This window comes from Girardinichthys multiradiatus, chromosome 9, assembly GCF_021462225.1.
Source record: "Girardinichthys multiradiatus isolate DD_20200921_A chromosome 9, DD_fGirMul_XY1, whole genome shotgun sequence".
Taxonomy (NCBI): Eukaryota; Metazoa; Chordata; class Actinopteri; order Cyprinodontiformes; family Goodeidae; genus Girardinichthys; species Girardinichthys multiradiatus.
In genome coordinates this window covers 33,650,941-33,670,848 of record NC_061802.1, presented here as the reverse complement: position 1 = coordinate 33,670,848, position 19,908 = coordinate 33,650,941, and the positions used below count along the sequence as shown (strand labels likewise).

General features: G+C 40.3%; 1 protein-coding gene across 1 annotated transcript in view; it reads right to left on the bottom strand.

Annotated features, from left to right (window-relative positions):
• Positions 1-14,737, bottom strand: part of ncanb (neurocan b) — a 250,046-nt gene extending 235,309 nt beyond the window's left edge. Inside the window, exon 1 of the mRNA XM_047375781.1 lies at positions 14,414-14,737. Coding sequence (XP_047231737.1) covers positions 14,414-14,487 — 74 coding nt within the window. The 5' untranslated portion in view covers positions 14,488-14,737. The remainder of the gene's footprint in view (positions 1-14,413) is intronic.
• Positions 14,738-19,908: the final 5,171 nt, after the last annotated feature.

The following is a 19,908-nucleotide window of genomic DNA, read 5'->3' as shown; positions in this document are numbered from 1 at the left end:
CTTGTTTGTGTCTTTGCTCTTCAAACATTTAACCTTTCCCCATCATTACCCCCTCCATCAGATGCTGTGCTATTCTTGTAGTTACCATGCTATGCCAAAAAGAGGTGATGCAAAGCCAATTTACCCAATCAATGATAGCACAGTTCTAGACAAAGGCTGGGGAAGTGAAAAAGAGGGGTTGAAGGCATCTTTGTAGAGAAAATACCCAGCAGGGACAGCTTAAAGAAAGAAATAGGATGTAAAAATCATAACACTGAGTCAGTAGATGGGTGCAGAGTAGTTGATGTAACATTGAAAAAGAAGTTGACAAGAGTGATGAGTAGAAGATGTGAAGATACTCCTGCAGCCTGTGCTACACAAGTAACATTTGATTTCTATGCTTAAATTATATGACTGTTCCACACATGTTCCACAAGTTACAAATGTTGGGATTGGTATTTTATATGCAATTTGAAACGTTCAACTGCTTTTTTGTTTTTAGATTTTTTTACCTTTGTGTGTATCTGCATCTTCCATTTGCCTTTGACTTTGCTGCTGGTACACCTGAATTTCTCGACTCTGGGACAATAAAGAATATTTCTATTCTATTCTACTCTATTCTATTCATCTCGTACTAAAAGTATGATAAGAAATTAAGAGATTGATTAGTAGACAACAGAATTTCAGTGTTTAAACAGCCTTCCTGTTTTGTAATCATCCTCAAATTTGAATAAAACAGATACAGAACCAAATACTAACTAACTGGAAGAGATGCTTATAGTGACACAATGACGTGGCACCAAGCTGGGTTGTTGACTGTGGAAAATCATACTGGTTCTTTTATAGAACTAGTTAAGCTCTTACTATCAGCTCTGGTTTACCACTGAAACCTCTGTGGGGGATAAGCCTTTTTTAGACAGGTCCTTTTTAGACAGGGTGCACCTGGACAGGGTGTGCCCTGACTTTCCCCCACTGGCTGCTGTGCACAGGAACCAGCTCTCCATGACCCTGCAAGTATTGATTAGTTACTCAGAAATGTGTTACTTAGAAATCTTCTGGTGGCATATTTCTCCTCACTGTAACTGAAGAGAAACCAGTTGCTGAGTAAAAGAGAGGGAAATGAAATGCAATACTAAAAGCTAGGTTTGAGATATGGTTGGCATCCATACACAATTTGTGGTAATAGGCCAACACATTCAGAAGTACGGGTCTTTCAAAGAGCAGAGCCCGACCCGATCAGCAGTGCTTCCTATTTCAAGTGAGGCCACCCTGACCTTTTGATAGGTACTATTCAGCCAAAAAAAGCAAATAGCTCATTTATCTGACAGCTAATGTAAAGAGAAGATGCCACCAAAGGAAATGGGGCACTACCAGTTAGATCTGTGACAAGATAAGCAGCCGTAAATCCTTACTTACAAAAACAGCCGTGGTTGCCTATATACTGCTGGCATGAGCTCTTGAATGTAAACAAAAAATAGAATTATAAAAAAGAAAAAAGAAATTTAATCTTAAAAAATCTATTTTTAATGCTAATGTCAATCTGTATTATAAGAGTGCTACTAATCCAGCAAAACGTCTTCAGCAGCTTCCTCCTGTGTAGCATGCTCACAGGAGATACAGCCCCCAATTAAGCCTGTTTGTAGTTATACATAAGAAATCACAAATGCTGTGATTACTGCAGTGTGTGCTGATGAACTGTTGAGCATGCTGTCCTGTCTGAGATCCTGATTAAGAACAAACACTCCAATCAATAAGCATGATTGCGGGACATGCCCATTTCATTATAGCAAAGTTCAGTTCCCTCCTTGATTCATAGACTCAAAAGAACAGCACAAGCGGAAGAGAAAGAATCAACATTCCCCTTGCTCAAGAAATAGATTTAAGGCACCATAACAGCAAACAACACTAATACACTCAAATAAACACAATTCACTAAAAGGAATTTCTAATGATTCACTGTGAACTTCAACTTGCCACTTGAAATCCACTCAACAAGTATGTCTCTATTGCCTTTAAGGCAATAAAGTGAGGCAGGTGGGTTAAGAAATGTTTTCCAAATAAATCACGGGAGATCTTTGAAAATCCGTGCATAGAGGCAGCAGGGAGCATTTCCTTTTCAATTCCCCCTGGGAACACCTGAAGCACACACAGTTCAACTGCTAATGGGTCTGGGGTAAATCATATCATCACTGAAGAGCTTTTCTTTGAACTTTATGGATGCACGACTTGTGATTCCACAACCAGAACATGCATAAAATATAGTGAGGGAGAGAAACACACGGGGCTAAAACATCTAGTCCACAACCACAGATACCATTGACCGTTTTAGAAAAGCTTAACAGGAACAGTGAGCTAATGGCAACTCGAACATATTTTCCTCCACTGTTAAGGTTCATGGTTTGACATGAAGAGGACAGTAACAGGAAATAGGAGATAATCTCGGCTTTAGGGTGTCTTCCTCCGATCCCCTTTCTGTTAAAAAATGAAGGTCATGCCAAGACAAGGCCTAATTAGGGCTCAGCCTTAAACGTCTGAGGTGACGACAGCCCTTTGAGCCTGAAAAATACTTATTTTCCATGTGTCTATTGGAGGGTTTTCATACAAACAACTGGACATGTTGAGCACACATCTCAAGGGATTTTTAATCAGAGGACATCAACAAAAACAGGCATTTCAATGTAAAGAAACAGGCAACTCTAACCTGCTTCTAAAATATGCCACCAAGCAAATAGCTCCTCCTTTCGTTAGTGAAGTTTGCTCATATTCAAATGAGCTATTTAGAGGAAAGTGTGTCAAGCTTTATGCATATTAAATCAAGATCGAACAGCATCACATTCTAAAAGTTGAGAGCTGTTTGCGTTGCATTTATTCCATGGCTAAAATACAGTCTGCAGAAAATTTATAGTAATGCTGGCAGGTCAGGGATGCCTCTGAAGGCAAAATTCATCAGTTTGATTTTTTGTAAATGAATTTTCTCATCCCAAATATTTTTCAAATCTTGTTTAAAATCTTGTTCCTTTTTAAATTCATAATATTAATCACATGATTGTGGAACATCAAATCATGTTCCATATGAAGAGGTTAATAAACAGAACTTAAATAAATTACCTCTGTCAGGAAGATTAATCCAATTGCCTCAATTTTGGTGGGATGTAACTAGCATAATGCAAAGGAAATCAAAGACCCTTAACATGGAATTAAAAGGAAATATTTTTATTCTGATGTAATAAAAGGTTAGTCCAGTATATTTGTATAGTAATCTTGTAATGATTTTACAATTTGATACATTTTTAATTAATCAATCAGTGAAATGCATGCATCATTCCACTCTTTTACAATCTGCTGCATCACCTATTGATTTAAAAACACCATTCTGACATAATTTATATAGTCAGATGTTCTTAAAGTTTTAAGGAATGCCTTGTCAAGTCTTGACATTCTCCATTTAATTAAACAATAATTAAAAACTAAAACCGTGTTCTCTGTCTTCTTGATCACATCTGTGCATCCGCTGTGTTTGTGGCTAAAGACAAGACAACTGCAAAGTAACTCAGGTGCAAATTGCTCCAATCTGTTAGACTTGATGGGCATATTAGTGTCTGCATGTAGTTAGTGCGATTTTCTTTTGGAATGTGATACAGAAATAAAGCAGACAGCATATCAAAAAAACAATGGCACAAACTTAAGGAGACTGCACAGCTTTGTAAATTCCCTCCAGTTTTTTTATTCAGTTGCTCTCCACTAAGATGATGGCACCCTAATGTAACAGTTGGAGCAAGCCAGGACACAGTAGAAAATCTAGCTTTATTTATTAAAGATTAAGCACACCCAGCTTTCCAACAGTCTGTGGAGCAGCTGTTGTAACCCCTATAGCGACAGACTCAAGTCAGATGGCTCAGCCAACAGTGCAGCACAGATCCTTCACCGACAACAGCACCCCAACCCATCAATCTCTGCACTGAAGGTGGTGAACATGTGGGGATATAGCAGCAGAACTCCCACACCAACCACTCTATCACACGCAGAGACCTCTACTCACCAGGGGCCGCCCAGCAGAAACACTGAGATCAGTAGCCAAATTTATCACAGGGGTCCGGGAGGCTCCAGAACTTCTGCTCAAAGGTATTATTAGGACAGACAGCCCGTTTAATTACAACTGTTGGTGGGTAGAATCCCTATTGAACAGGGATGGAGCAGATGAAGCCTCCTTCAAGCTGGAAGCAGATGTTTGATTTGCACATTCACACACAGACTAAAAGAGATAAACCCACAAACAACACAGAGAGATGATTAATATAATTTTTGCCGACCTATCAACTGAGTGACTGTTGCAAAGGCTCTTCATTTTCATCTCTATTAACTCTACAGCATGACAGTTAATTACAAAACAGAAGAGGTATGCACTTCAGCAGTTCATTTTGAATTTATTGTTGCAGAACTGAAAGGCTGCTCTATCCACGCAGATAGTGCAGGCAGGAGCTGCATGCTAATAAACAGAATGGTAAAACTTTAACAACCTTGGAAAAGTCTTTATAACCCTTGCCACTATACAACAGCAAACTCAAATGTATTTTAATGGGATGTTATGACACAGACCAACACAAAGTAGCACACAACTGTGAAGTGCAAAAAAATATATACAGTTTCAACATGTTTCCAAATGGCATCTAAAAATTGTGGTTTTGTGAATTTGTGTTCACCCCCCTTGAACAACGGTCTTTTGAGGTATATCTCTATGAGAGTTACACATCTAGGGAATTAAATGTTTGTCTATTCTTTGCAACAGCTGAAGCTCGGACTGGATTAAGAGCTTCTGTGAAAAGTCATGCTTTTCAAGTTTCAAATTCTCAGTAGGGTTTAAGTCTGGACTTTGATTGGACCATTCCAACTTGGGGGGCGCGACAGGGCAGGGGCACTTACAATAAATGCATCATATATCTACCAATTATATGTCTGTTTATGAAATTAAATGAAATAAAAAATAAGCATAAGTACATTGTATTAACTATTGTACATTTTTTTATAATTAAACCAGGATTTGTTGCACACATTCACTTTTCACAGCAAGTTCAACAGACAGATGCAGCATCCTTTTTCAAACTAAAAACAATCATTAAGAATAATGAAAAAATTTGAAATACAAGTCATGTGTGCATATTTTAGCACCAGTTTGTCTCTTAACTGAATACTTGGATAATTCAGCTCGTTGCATGTCTGCCTAATCCTATAATCTAATCCTTGCACAATAGTACAACCATTTTCAGTAAATTGGAATATGTGTTCTGATGTGGCTTGTTTGGCAGATTAAGTAAATAAGCATTGCATGATATGAAAACTAAAATTCACATTCAGAGAAACCCCTCACTAAATAGCTTAGTAGCTTCCCTTCAATTGGCAAAAGTTGTGCTTACTGGCGTTTGCAGTAAAGAGGAGAACTACAAGCTATTTAAATGTAAATTTCATTTTAAAAATGCAATTTTTTTGTGCAGAATCCAATGAAATAAATGCCCTCATACCAAAAAACACTAAGTTTCACATTAGGAGCAGTCTTGGAGAAAAAAAGTTTAAAGCCTTTACTTGTTCCCACACACACCTCCGCAGTACCACCTTCCACCACTGTCTTTAACTGTAATGCCTCCGAGCTTTAAAGGCAGCATGCATCATGGCTCCACATAAAAGCCACTTTGGTGGAACATTGGCAATCTTGTACCAACTGCAGAACCACTGCAAATTGCTCTGATGGGACATCTGACCTACCACGGGCCTTGCAATTTATCTGTAGTGTTTTTACTTTAAGCCCACCATCCCCCAAGTAGACTCAGTAGAGATTATATAAAACATTCACAAAGAATCAGAGACTGGTCAAGATGTGATAATTTCATTGCTGTGTAAGGCACAGAGAAAACCTGAGAAAATAATTGCTGACAAATTAGCTGGATAAATTAGTCAACGACTGGCAGTGAATGTTAGAGATGTCAGCACTTGCAGATTGCTCTCTCTGCCCTTTTTACCCTTTTTTAATTTCCTTGCTCACTCTGTTCAGCTCAGCAAAAACACACACACATATTGCTTGCACAAAACCCCACATACGGCCAGGGTCAGAGTCACATTGCTATCAGCAGCAAAAGTGACATGAACTACAAATCCAGATGAGACCTCAACCATGAGTTTGGGCATTCAAACCAAAATACCCCCGATGAGGTTTGCAGATATGCCCCTGACTGCTGCCGTTCCTAACTGGTTCTGTGTATGTGTTTTTCATAAATCTTTCCATCTACTGATCGTGTTTTAACCAAAACGCCTCACAGCCTTTTGTCGATTTGGTGAAAACCTGTATGGTTGCTGACACACTTGCTCATATTTGTACTGTTTCAAGGTTAGTAGAACCGCTGCATTCCACTCAGAGACACGTTTTTCACTACACTCCCATAGGGGGTATAGGTGTGCTGGTGTGTCAACTGTCTGCTCAGAAGCATATCAAAGAAAAGAACCAATGAAGAAGATTTACTTGATTCCTTGCAGGGCTATAGTCCAGTTTGTATGCCCTTGGTGGCAATAAGAGATAAGTTGAATCAGTAAATTCAATAAGGGCCTAACTCCTTAATGTTTTAAAAATGTGCTTTGACTGTTTTTGGGATCTGCAGGTGAAAATGCATTCGGTTGTTTGCAAATGGGTCCCAACTCTTATGTATATAAATTTATTCTTAATGTACGTTGTGGTGTGAGATCAAGACAGGCCAACTCGTGGAACTTGGCTTGTTGGAGGTAATTTTGCTGTGAAATGTAGGGGGCAAAAGTTGTGATTTAAGTAATTTTTTCATTGGAAAATAAAAACTGATCCCCTGTTATGAGATTTAAAATTTCAGGAAATTTCATATTAGGTTTTGAAATAATAATACTGTAATTCTGAATAAATAAGACATGTTGTGATTTATTGTTCTAGTAGGCTGAAATAGGTGTCAAAATGAAGGATGTTAAGACCATGGCAGTACTTGTGAAAAATAATAAAAATCTTCTCCTGTACAAAAAGGTTTCATGGATTTGGGCTCTTAATGAATTCATCAATTCAGTTATCCAAATGGGAAAAACAAAATATCTACCCACACAATATTTCTTTAGGACAAGCTTCACTCTTGTTTTTCTCTTCTGCTCCTTATCTGACTTGCCGTTTCCTCTATCTGCTTGTGTATTTGGCTTCACCATTAAAACGGGAGCTCAATGACGCCCTGCACACTTAGCTCGGTTGCCAAAATCTGGGCTGTACACCCACCTTGGCGGAGAGTTTTGGCGGACCCTAGTGGGCAGGCACAGAAAAGGAAATTGAAACAGAAACACATCGGCATTAAAGAAATATTACAACATATTTATTATTACAGTTCTAATATTGTTATTATTATCATTTATATATTAGATATTTTTATAAATTAAACTAAAAATATATAATAAGCACCCTCCAAAATATAGGAGTTTTCATGTAAACTTAATTACTGCAAATAATTTTACACCTTCTAGCTGTTCTATAGAGTAAAAGGAGCTGATAGTTAGAGCCTGCAGTCAGCTGCTTAACAGACTTCTACGTTGCGAACTGTAATTTAAAAAAACAGTTTAACTTTAAACAGAGGGAGGGGTGGCATTCCACTCAACAGCATGCCTGTTTTTCTGCAACCGGTGCTTCCTTGCTCTATGCTCCCATCAGTCAATGAAAACTCTTGATCACACAAACACTTTGGCATCTTAATATAAGAAAAATAAACAATAGGAACGTTACAACGGAAAGTTTTAGAGAACTTGAACCTGAAGCTTTAACATCTTGCTTTATCACGCTTAGTCCGATTTGTGTTTAGACAGAAATTGCTGCAACACACCCACCAAGGTTCTCCTGATGTTTATGTAAGATGAGTGGTATGTTTTGGGTTGATAAAATTCTTAAAATATACACTGATTTGTCTGAACCTTAAAATAACAGCTGCTTAGTCATACATAACTTGCTTTTGGTTAACTAAAAAAAGATAACCCAGAATAACTCTATTTGGCGACAGTATCAGATACTTCAATTCAGTGTTAAACACCAGGAGCACCGAGACAATGGTCTTGCACTTTATTTTAGTTTTATGTTGAATTATGACACATCACACACAGCAAGTCACCAAATAAAGACTTTGTTGCTGCTGCTCTTTTGTGTTACAGCACAGGCACGTTAACTTTATCCAGAAGTTGTGTTTTAATCTATTTATATCATCATCTATTTATACATCTGGCTGCCTGTACATGAATTCACTGAAATGTACAAGGCTGCTGGTTCAGAAAATGAAATATCAAGTGAAATGACAACAAAAAAAAAGGCAGCATAACCCCTCACCCATTTTTGAAAACATAGCATATAAAGCCTGAACCCACAAATACACAGAGAAGTGGATTAATGGAAAATGTTTAGCTAGTAGGAATATAAAATAATGGGCAACCTGTTCATTTGAATACTAGTTATCTTTTTGAAATAAAGTCAAAAAGAAGTTCTGTCCACATTTTTACAAGGCAAACTGGATACAGCAAGCATGTGAAAGAATATGCTCTCTTCAGATGAGACTAAAAACAAAGGCTTTTGGCCTACACAAAAAAAAAATTGTGGCTGAAGGCTAATACAGCCCCCCAAAGTAAATACACCATAAGTACACTGAAATATGGGAGCAACATGTGAGGGAAAAGGAAGCTTGTCAGAGTTGATGCTGGCAGATGCTGAATACAGAGAAATCATGGAAGCACAACAACTCTAAACCTGCAGTCAGAGTTATAATGAAACGGTTTATATTAAGTACACACAGCACATTCAAATGTTAGAATGGCCCATTCAAAGTCCAGACCTAAGTACAACTGAGAATTTGTAGCAAGAATTAAAAACTGATGTTCACCAAAGCTCACCATCCAGTCAGACTGGGTTTTAACTATTCTGCAAAGAATAATGGATAAAGATTTAAGTCTCTAGATCAGAACTGGATTTTTTTGCTGTCTGTGATTTTGACCGACAAGGTCAAAAAAATCTATCTCTCATAAACTATATTTACCCATCACTTTATTTTATAAAATGATAATTACACATTCAGTAGCATTTATTTTAATTCATTTTAATTAATCAGTATGAACAAACTGAACAGAGAATCCTTATCAACCAGATGAATACATGTAACATTGTCTCCGCAGTGAAGAAAAACACTGACTGTCCCAGACTAACTGCATATAAACAATTTAAATTAAATACATCACCTCCTGTGGCCTGAACACAGTCTGACAATACAACTTCCTCCTGCTCCCCTGAATTGCATACCCGCTTGTGCATAATCAAATGTCTCAAGTGGGATTGCTGCAGAGACTATTTTCATGAGGTTTCGGACTTTTGCCTTGGACAGATGACTTGCTATGGCTGTTGTGATGTTCTGGAGGCTGAATCCACTCTCTGCCGCCACACTAGAGACTGGAATTACAAACGCCACTTCAGTTGGAGTGGTTCTATAAAGTATAGATTCATGTGGTCTCAACACAAATGTACACAACAGTTGTTCAGATATTTAATTTTGAAAACCATGTATCATAGTTTAAACTGACAATTGTGCACTACACATTTCACATTAAACCCCAACAAAATGTGTACAAAAGACACATTTCAAACAATGCTCCTCTACATGTTGAACCCCCTCACCTCTAATCAGAAAGGCTCACAAACAAAACAAGCCAACCAAAACACGCAACACATCAGACAGGGCCTCACCTGTGGCAGCATTCGAAATGAAATTAATCACACAACTTGTCTATTCTTCCCCACTTTCCTCTGTGATTGGTTTCGAACCCCAAAGCAATATTTCAGATTAGTGAGGGGGACTTTATAAGTTTCACACGGCTGCCTCGGCTTTATAAATAGACCTACTGTGTGGAATCCACTCAGATAGGGTAAGGAGGAGGAAGACGATCAGAAATCACTCTCAGGAACAATAATTATTCTTCTCCAACTTTAGCTGTGATGCCCCTGTCTGGAATTGCTGTATGGGATCTGGGGGATCCCTTTGTACCTCTACAAATTAAGATTAAAAAACATGCTCACACAAGCAGAAAAGAAAGCATTTCCTTTGGGAATTTGAGCACACAAGACAGGGAAAACACTGGCCATCTGTGGGCCTCTCAAGCACTATATGTTTACCAGCTCGTCAGAGTCTGATAGCTACAGCCTGTACAAAGTGATGCTTACATTGTCGGTGTGTTCAAGTAATGCATCACTATGTATGTGTGTTATTTTGGGATGTTTAAACCCAACTGAGTTTATGTTAATATGGAAGAAAACCAATAAGACAGACAACTTGGTGTTTGGGCGTCGAAACCCTATAAAGCAGCCTGAGAGAACTTTGTGTTTTCTAAGTATTATCGTAGCCAGGAAAACAGAGATAATGGTTAAATAAACAGCCTCGGTATATTTGCTTCTCCTGCGGCTAGCTGTTGAAGGTGACTGATAGAGAAAGACGCAGTCCCATTCTGATCAACTGACAGGCCAGCTGACATTAACAAAAGAGGCAAGACAAAGGGAGAGCAGTGAGAGGAGAGGTGGCCGAACAGAAATCCAACTCATCAACGCTTCCAATTGCTACAAAATATACTCAACTGTCATTAATTCAGCAGACAAAACTGTTACCAGATGTCATTATTTATTTATAGTATTTAATAGGGAAAATGCTACCTTTGAATAATACATTTTGTGGGAGAGGGGTGTAGAGCGGGTCCTTGGGGGCGGATGGGAGGTGGGTGATTGATGAATATTAACGAGTAGTGTCTGGAGGGATTGTGGTAAGCTACCTTTTTTTTTTTTTTGCCACTGCATCTCCTGGGCTTTGTGTGCTCAGCCGCTGACCAACCAATGATGGCCAAGCTGCACTGCTCATTTGCTTGGCTTTATGTGCAGTGGCTGGTTCAAAGTGCCATGCCAGGCTATTTTATTCTCATCCTAAGCGAAACAAGAAGCATCCCACTCCTGCTTGGCACCATCTGCTCAGTGGCGTCAGGTTGGAGGGTTTGAACGGACGTGTGGTTGTCACTCAAGAAAAGTGGACACCGAGGACAGGTACAGACTACATCAAGGTAGCAAAACAACTGTGTAACAGAGACAAAGGGGAAACTAAGAGGATCACAGCCTAAATGGTTATTTATGTATACTGAGGGTTCTCTAACTGCACCAACATAGCTTTGGCAGATAACTTAAAGAGCGTAGCATCATGACTGTTTATAGAACCAGGATTGAATAGGCGGCACGTAGGCCGCTGTGTTGGCTCTCACTGCTTAATTAGATCAAGGTTATCTAAGTCTAACAATTAGTCCCTCTTTGCAGGAATCTTCTGGCATCCTATCTGCTCTGCCACCTTAAACTAAAAATCTACGTTTGTTTGTGTCTACACCATAAGCCTGCATAATGCAAGCTTACAGCAAGAAACACACAAGTAAATCAGACTTGATGGTCAAATTAAATCAATGACCTGCCAGCTCACAGTAGAACTAATACATATAACAAAATAACAGTTGTCATGCCTGCATTGTTTGCCTGATGGGAGCTTTTCAGTACAGAGTATAGGTATCTCTATAGATCCACACAGCTTCCCTTGCTTTTCTCTGCAGGAGCCTGATTTCTGAAATTCCTTTGTTTCGCCCGCTTTAGGGACCCTGTGGTCTCTGTACCAGCCCTCTAGCTATCTGAATTACTCCCTTTACATTGTATAACGAGTCATACATTTTTTATACTATAAATGTACTGGAATTTTATTCGGCTGTTACCACAGCAGAATCACAGCTGACTCATAGAACCACAGGATTGGGCGAAAAAAACCATAGAAAAAAAGGAACCTCCATGTCTGCCCTAAATGACAGAGCACCCATCCAACCAAAAGAGTCTTTGCTGTCGTTGTCACAAGATGCCATTTGTGAGGACAACAAGGGGGCTAAAATAATGCAGGTATCAGCGCAGGTGCAAAAATCTGGGCTGCATGCAGTCATTTGCAAGGAGTCCTGGTGGGCCCGAATGGGCAGAAACAGATAGCAAGATTTACATCACATAGGCTTCATGGTGGAGTGCATAGTAAACCAGACTGGGTTATATGTATTTGCCATTAGTCAGTAAATTATTCACACTTCAGAATTTTCATTTTGGGTATGCATGTTTTGGGTTTTTAGTTCATAAAAGTCTTTTATAATTTGTGAGGTAGGTCCAAACGCAGAAATAACAATAAATATACATGAATTTGATTGTATTTTAAGCTGGACTTGACTGGTTTTTACCCATTTAATAACCAGAATCAAGCCAACAGATTGTCTTTTTCTGATACTGCTTGGCTGCTCTCACCCTTTTTTTTCTCCATTGCCATTGCCATGCCAGGCTGGCTTTGTTAGGTTTAAGCATAGCAGAAGGTTCATTGTTAGAATATTAACGTCTTACATTAGCAAAACTCACTGAAAAAATTCACAGTTTACCAAATTGCTTGGACGCAACTCAAGAGAACAATTGAATCTTTGCCAATTCGTATCTTCAGCTACAAGTGTCTGCACTAAGCCGAGTGCAGCCAGCCAGAAAAGACACGTTATTGAAATATGTGACAAACGCAACCTCATGCGAGGAGCAGATAATGCCACCAAACTGCCCCCAGGCTCTTTCTGTTTCCCTTTTTCTCCTCTGCTTCTGTTGCTCCTCAGATGTAATGACAACATTTCAGCACCGCTTTTGGCCTTGACCACACTTGGAACGAAGCCAAGGAGAGGCAGTGAGCTTCTCTCAAAGAAATATTGTTCATACATTGCAATGCCTCATCGCACACAAAATTTGAAAATGGGAGCAGCGAACTGGTAAAGAAATAAATAAAGAACACCTCTTTCAAGAACAATGATGATACCACTGAGCCACGCCGCAAAAGTGATAACCTGGGTTCCAAAAAGACAGAGATCATGAGAGAACGGAGGGGACAAAAAGTAAAACACAAAAGATGATCTGAAATATGCATGAAAGCACATGAAGACGGTAGTGTTAAATGGCAGGGAAGGGAGTTAAACATAGTTCTGTGTTGAGCCACTTTCTTATTCATGCAACAGAAGCAAAGGATGACCAAATGAGATACTAGCAGCAGCTGGCCTGTATCATATTCACAAAGATCCACACATAGCTCAGATAAAGAGTTCGGTATGTTCTGAAAGCCATGTTCTGACTTGGCTTTCAGAAGCCAGAAGCCAAGCATAAAACAAGACAAAATATGTCAAAATAAAAATATACCTGTCGGGTGAGGTTGATATAGATAATGAGGGATAAATTGTCAAAGAAAATGAGTGCTAGATCAGTTTTGCCAAGGACAGCTTGTCCAAAACTCCTGCAAAGGCTGCCTAGATGACTGTGCTCCTATGTGTGTACAAATACCTGAGACATGCGGTGAGCACAAGGCAGATAGGCCGAATGAGAAGCAAGAGAAAGAAAGCAGGAGTAGAAACCGTTTCATACTGCTTGGTTGGATCTCTGCTTAATTTCCCATGGGTTCATGAGAAACTCTGCTCTTTCTCCCCACCCTCTGCCATCCAAAATCTAAAATGCTGCCATACACTCGTTAAAATTAAAACCGAGAGAGAGAAAGCAAAAAAAGGTGGGGGGCGGAGGGGGGTAGGGGCACAAAGCAACACAGTTTCCTTTTTCATCCTCAACAACATTCTTTACTGGGAGATATCCAAGTAGAAACCGTGCTCCAGAACATCACTGTAGCACGGACTTCCTGCTCGTTCATCATTTTGCAGGTGCTTACTGAAGACAGAGGGACCTATTTAGCTGATTGTAAGTGACGCCCAAGATACTTCTCAGTTTGTTTTTGTTTTTTTTTACTTTAGTTTTATCAGCTCTGATTGTCGCATCTTTACAGTGCTGCCTATTGACTTTAGTCCAATCCAAAGGAAGTCTGAAGCTATGCAGGTGAACACAAAGTAGGTTTTACCACAAAGTGTGGGCTGCTGGTTGATCCACATCTTGTACAAAGTTGTCTTTTTAGGCTTAAGACAATAGAGGGAATGTGACATTCAACATACATGATAAATTAACAGATACTGCATGCTTGGACAATTCTGTCATAAAGCAAATATGCTGAAAAGGTTTGTAGTGTATCACAGTGTCTAAGACATTAAATTAATTTTAAAAGCAAGCGGTCTCACAATTACTGAAAATCAAACCCCATAAGCTCAAAAGCGCACTTGCTTAGTATGGTGCTCTCAAAAGGGATCTAAGTTCCACATCTGTTTTTCTTTTTTTGCAAGCCTGTTACAAATTTATTTTTGCGCAGAAGAAAGTCTGTCTTACTTTTCTTGTCTGTGTCAAGCTGGGACCTAAAATAGCTTTAATTCGCGTCGGGAAAAATGAAAAGCAGATTAAAGAACTTGCACTCACCTTTGTAGAGTCGGGCTTCGTCCACAGGAATGTGCAGTGATGCTGCGGCTTTTTAACAGGAACGTCGGCTTCATAGAATGCAGGTGGTAGCGCCACAGAGAGTGAACCCGCTAAACCATCCAATGATGCGTAAAAAATAAAAAAAACGCTTGGGTCCGGTTCAGTTGGGTCCAAACGAGCCTGTTTGTCACAACGGCAGACAGACCAATAAAAGGTCTTTTTTCTGTGTGTGAAAACGCGCCTGGAGCTCCAGCCGAGTCCGCGCGTCCTCTGGAGAGGAGGAGCCGCGATGAGAGGATGAGCGTCAGCCGGAGTGGTGCTCAACTCTCCAGCAGCGGAGCGCTACTGAACAAAAGAGAGCTCCGAGGGCTCTCTGTTCAGATAGCAGGAGATGGAGGGGATGGGAGGGGGGAGGAGGCGGAAGACGAGGGGAACAAGCGTGAGAGGGACGGTGGGGGTGGTCAGGGGAGGGGTGGTGGTCTTTGGGTAACACAAAGACCAGAAGTTTCTGAAAATACTATAAAAGGAAACTCGAAAACCATCTCCTATGATGCAAAGGAACTGATACAGAACATTGCAACAAGGTCCTTCAGCATTTTTCGTTTTGACACGTTATTATCACACCCTTAAATCCTAGATGACTGTGCACCAGTAACTTTTTTTGAGACAGACGAAAGTATTCCATAATTGTGATGTGAAAGGAAAATAATAGATTCTCTGATTTTTTTTTATTTTTTTTTCAATAAAAATCCGAAAGGTGTGGCTTGCGTCTCCACGGTGTTTCACGGTGGTCACAGTCTGTTCATGTTCAGTATTTTGCAGATTTCTGCCATACAGAATTTAGCAAAAACACGTTTTTCCAAAGGTTTGCAGTATTCCCTACATGGCTAGTGGCAAATTGGAAGCTGGAATTCTTAAGGCTTTTGTTTACCTTTTGTGCTTTTCCTTTCCTCTTAAAAATTTAATGTACAGTGGGGAGAACAAGTAGTTGATACACTGCCGATTTTCCTAGTTTTCCCACTTAGGCTGCTCTAGCACGAGCTGCACTTTATGTAAATACATCATGCTACATCCCCATGTACATATTTCATACTTCTCTTTAGAGATGTTGTCAGATTGCTCCAATTCTCCTCCTAATGTGCTGTATAATTTTTATTTGTGTGTATCTTTTGTCTATGTGCATTCTGAGCCGTGTGTCTCAACAAGAAATTTCAATATGGGCCCATAATGACAATAAAGATTCTTGATTCTTGAATGCACAATTAGAAGTAGAAGTCTTTAATTTTTATCATAGGTACTTTTCAACTGTGAGTAACAGAAACTAAAACAAAAATCCAGAATATCACATTGTGTGATTTTAAGCAATTAATTTGCATTTTATTGCATGAAATAAGTATTTGCACTAGCAACCAGTAAGAATCCCGGCTCTCACAGGGCTGTTAGTTCTTCCTTAAGCCCTCCTGTTCTCCACTCATTACCTATATTAACTGCACCTGTTTGAACTCATTATCTGTATAAAAGACACCTGTCCACACACTCAATCAAACAAACTCCAACCTCTCAACAATGGCCAAGACCAGAGAGCTGTGTAAGGACATCAGGCTGGGATGGGCTACAGGAAAATAGCCAAGCAGCTTAGTGAGAAGGCAACAACTGTTGCTGCAATTGTGAGAAAATTGAAGAAGTTCAAGATGATGGTCAGTTTCCCTCGGTCTGGGGCTCCATGCAAGATCTCACCTCGGGGAGCATCAATGATTGCGAGGAAGGTAGGGATCAGCCCAGAACTACATCACAGGACCTAGTCAATAATCTGAAGAAAGCTAGGACCACATTCTCAAAGAGGACCATTAATAACACACACTCTGCCGCTATTTATAAAATTCCTGCAGCGCACGTAAGGCCCCCCTGCTCAAGCCAGTGCATGTCCAGACCCGTCTGAAGTTTGCCAGTGACTATCTGGATGATCCAAAAGGGGGAATTGGAGAAGGTCATGTGGTCTGATGAGACAAAAATAGAGCTTTTTGGTCTAGACTCTACTCACCGTGTTTGGAGGAAGATAAAGGATGAGTACAACCCCATGAAACACGGAGGTGGAAACATCATTCTTTGGGGATGCTTTCTGCAAAGGGGACAGGATTGCTTGCACCGTATTGAGGGGAGGATGGATGGGGCCATGTATCAAGAGATCTTAGCCAACAACCTTCTTTCCTCAGTAAGGGCATTGAAGATGGGTCGTGGCTGGGTCTTCCAGCATGACAACGACCCGAATTACAGGAAATGTCGGATATCTGTAATTGCAAACAAAGCTTTCTGATGTATCAAATACTTATGTCATGCAAAAGAATGCAAATTATTTACTTGAAACTCACACAATGTGGTTCTCTGGATTTTTGTTTTAGATTCCGTCACTCACAGTTGAAGACCTATGATAACTATTAAAGACCTCTACATGTTTTTCAGGTGAGAAAACCTGTAAAATCTGCAGTGTATCAAATACTTGTTCTCTCCACTGTATGTTGTCAGCAGACTCAGCAGAGACGCCCAGACATCCCTCTCCCTACACACCTCCTCCAGCTCCTCCGGGGGGAGCCCAAGGTGTTCCCAGGCCAGCCGAGAGACATAGTCCCTCCAGCGTGTCCTGGGCCGTCCCCTGGGCCTCCTCCTGGTTGGACGTGCCTGGAACACCTCCCGAGGAAGGCGTCCAGTAGGCATCCGGTATAGATGCCCGAGCCACCTCAACTGGCTCCTCTCGATGTGGAGGAGCCCCTCCCGGATGGCCGAGCTCCTCACCCTATCTCTAAGGGAGTGCCCGGCCACCCTACGGAGGAAGCTAATTTCAGCCGCTTGTATCCGGTATCTCGTTCTTTCAGTCATGACCCAAAGTTCATGGCCATAGGTGAGGGTAGGAACGTAGACCGACTAGTAAATTGAGAGCTTCGCTTTTCAGCTCAGCTCTCTCTTCACCACAACGGACCGACACAGCGCCCCCATTACTGTGGCAGCCGCACCGATCCGTCTGTCGATCTCCATTCTTCCCTCACTCGTGAACAAGACCCCGAGATACTTAAACTCCTCCACTTGAGGCAAAATGTTATTTATGGTGACTAAATGTCAACCTGCTCAAGTATGGTGCTTTGTGACAAATAATTTTATATATTTGTGTTTGGCACTCTTCACTGATTCCTTGAAATTATTTGGAATAGAATAAGACACAGTGGGGTTTGGTTAAATATTTGATGTCCTAAAGCTTCTATGGTCCACACAGTCCCATTTGGTCCGCAATTAATGACCTTATTGATAAAATTACTTTGTTTGACTGCTAAGGAGTGACCTCAACCTAGGATTATTTGTTTTTAATAGCTTATTTAAAGCTATCAAATTAGATTTATGTACAAACTGCCCTGGGGTTTAGTTTACATTTTGAAATGGCAAGCTTCTGTCACAACAACTGATAGGAGTGAGACAGCTGGAAATAATGGAATTCCCCTCCAAAACAGATTTGCTCCACTACAGAATGAAAACCAGGAAAATGATCCATCTTCTGAGAACAATAAAAGGTTTGAGAACAACCTTCATTCTAAACAGTCTTCTCCTAAATTGCCAGAGAAAAAGTACCCCACCAGACCAAGAACCCTAATAGTGGGCAACACAGCTGTGGATGGGATTAAAAACTTCTGCAACAAGAAAAACACAGAAGTTATGATTGGTACCAGTAACGTGGTGTCAGATATCTCAGAGAATATTCTTGCAATCACAGAAAAGCGCCCGTCTCTAGAAAACCTTATTATACACTGTGGAGCCATGGATGACGTGGCTAAGAAAAAATCAGAAAGACTGAAGGAGGATTTCACTCATCATCTGAATATTGTTGGAGGCCTCAATATCAAGGTGTTTTTCAGCGGACCCTTTGCACCAATTTTCCGTGGAGATGAGTTTTTTCCAGACTTCTGATGATTAATAAGTGGTTGTAAAAAACATGTGCCACCACACCTGTGAACTTCATCGACAACTTTAATATATTTTGGGAAAAAAGACAACTCTTCAAGCAAGATGGTTTCTGCTTGAATAAGTCAGTAACCAGACGTCTCACATCTAATCTCTTCTATTCAGTAAATAATCCGCCAGCAGCTTCGACTTTCAGCAGAGAACATGGAGTATAAACAACAATGATAATGCTGCCGCCAACTGCTCCAGCAGAAACAATCAGCCGGTTGGCTGAGAAAGAGAGGTCATCCCCATCGAAATCCACAGGAGAAGTGGACCCCCCCATTATACCCCCATCTCCCCAAACCCAGACCGACACCCCTAGTAAACCCCCCTCACCCCAGACCCAGACCCAGACTGTCGAGAACTCTCCCATCTCCACAATGAGCCCGCTTTTTGCTTTACTGAATTCTGATAACATGAAAGGAGCTCTTAAAATCGGGACCCAAATGGCTCTGACATCTTCTCCATTCAACACCCCCCCGTGGCCAAGGCCCTGCTACTAAACCAACATCTTCCACCACCTCCTAATCTATCTCCTCCTAATCAGGACCTTCAAATCACTTCTCTGTGATACAGTCTGGGCCCCAGTGGTAACTCTATCAGAAATGAGCATGTCCAGGAAAAACTTGGACCCCTAATAGTTGTAAAATCTCTGTGCTTATACGTGACAGAAAGAACAAAGTCAAAAGGATAAGAGACAGTAATAAACAATCAACAAAAGCCATAAACTGTCAGGTACAACCAGACACAGAGTTAATATCAGCAACTAAGTCATATAAACTGGCTTTATTGAACATTAGATCTCTGTCAGGAAAATTATTTTTAATCAATGACTTCATTACTGACCACGATCTTGATGTTATGTTTTTAACAGAAACATGGTTACATGAATTTAATGAAGCTCCCATTCTGATAGAGGCGACGCCTCCGAACTACAATTTTCTTTGTGAGAGCAGACAGCAAAGAAAAGGTGGAGGGGTGGCCACTTTGTTTAAAGATTTATTAGAGTGTAAAAAAGTATTTCTGGGCAAATTTGACTCTTTTGAATATTTGGTTCTCTGGGTAAAGAGCCCTGTCCAAACCATGTTCTTGAATATTTACAGTTTATTATGACTGTTTAATTATTGTGGGAGACTTCAACATTCACCTGGACAATCCTTAAGAGAGAAGTACAATAGATCTATGTGGCACTCTTAGAAATTTTGGTTTGACTCAACATGTTAAACAGCAAACGCACAAACACGGACATATTTTGGACTTGATCATCACTAAGGGTCTAAACATTTCCAAGATGTCTGAACTGATGTTGCACTATCTGGCCACTTTTCTGTTATGCTTGAAAGCATCATCTCCAATGGCTCAGTTTGCCAAACAGAGATTATAAGAAAACATTTAAGGACGGTGCTGCTGAAACCTTTAACCAGATTTACTCTTCTACCTCCACTTTGCCCTGTAACACTGTAGATGAGCTGGTAGATAACTTTCATTCTAAAATCTCAGACATCATT